This window comes from Etheostoma spectabile, chromosome 16, assembly GCF_008692095.1.
Source record: "Etheostoma spectabile isolate EspeVRDwgs_2016 chromosome 16, UIUC_Espe_1.0, whole genome shotgun sequence".
Classification (NCBI taxonomy): Eukaryota; Metazoa; Chordata; class Actinopteri; order Perciformes; family Percidae; genus Etheostoma; species Etheostoma spectabile.
This window is the reverse complement of record NC_045748.1, coordinates 21,542,052-21,543,007: the sequence shown is the minus strand read 5'-3', so window position 1 is coordinate 21,543,007 and position 956 is coordinate 21,542,052. Positions and strand designations below refer to the sequence as shown.

Genomic DNA, 956 nt, shown 5'->3' with positions numbered 1-956 from the left:
GGGGGGGGGGGGTATGGTTTCTTGCTCAACAGCACCTGGCAGTGCCCAGGCGGTGAAGAGGCATCTTTCCAGCCACCAAACCACACTCCCTATTTTTTGGTCCACACGGGGACTTGAACCAGTCACCGTCCGGTTCCCAACCCAACTCCCTATGGACTGAGCTACTGCCACCCCTCTTAAGTGGACCGCGTCGCTAAAGATGCTAAGTACGTACTTTGTCTGCAGGTGCTGGTCGAGCAGCTGCTTCTGCAGCCGGCTGTTGGTCTCCCTCTCCTCGGCCAGCTCTCTCTGGGTGTGGCGGTACTGCGCCTCCCTCCTGCTCGTCTCCTCCTCCGCCTCGTTCAGCTGGCGCTTCAAAGAGCGCATCCTCTGGGTCATCTGGGGGACCAATCACAGAGCCACGCTTAGTTTGGACGGACCGGACTGGGCGGACATGTTAACAGTAACATCTGAGACGCAGAAACAACGTGGTCGTTGCTGTTCATTGTCATCAATGGATTCAATGGGAGCTGTGTGGTAATAGACAGCCCACTTATTTGAACGTGATTATTGCATTTTCCGACATTTTTGTCACTTTTTCAATGTTGTGCGTGCTTTTTTAAAATGTTTTTAAAGTTATTTGATATTTCTAATGTTGACATTATCAGCGCTTCTTTCGAAGGCCCATTTTTTGTGATAAAAAAACTGAAAACGGGCCAAATTTGACCCGAGGACAACATGAGGGTTAAATAAAAAGCCTGGGACCAACCAGCTCCGCGACGAATCCTGACCATAACACATTTGATTCAAAATTTGTAGAAAAAAAAAGGCAAATATACAAGACTATACAAGACTAGTACAAAGTCTTGTGTATTTTCCTTTGTTGTTGTTTTCAAAATTTTTGCGATAAGGTTGTTGGATCGCGACAATGATTTTACTTGCGATTAAATATTAACCCTCATGTTGTCCTCGGGTCA

The 956-nt window shown here is 47.2% G+C and overlaps 1 protein-coding gene across 1 annotated transcript in view; it reads right to left on the bottom strand.

Annotated features, from left to right (window-relative positions):
- Positions 1-956, bottom strand: part of LOC116704735 (myosin-16) — a 127,227-nt gene that overhangs the window by 4,245 nt on the left and 122,026 nt on the right. Inside the window, exon 29 of the mRNA XM_032540343.1 lies at positions 215-378. Within this exon, the coding sequence (XP_032396234.1) occupies positions 215-378 (164 nt within the window). The remainder of the gene's footprint in view (positions 1-214; positions 379-956) is intronic.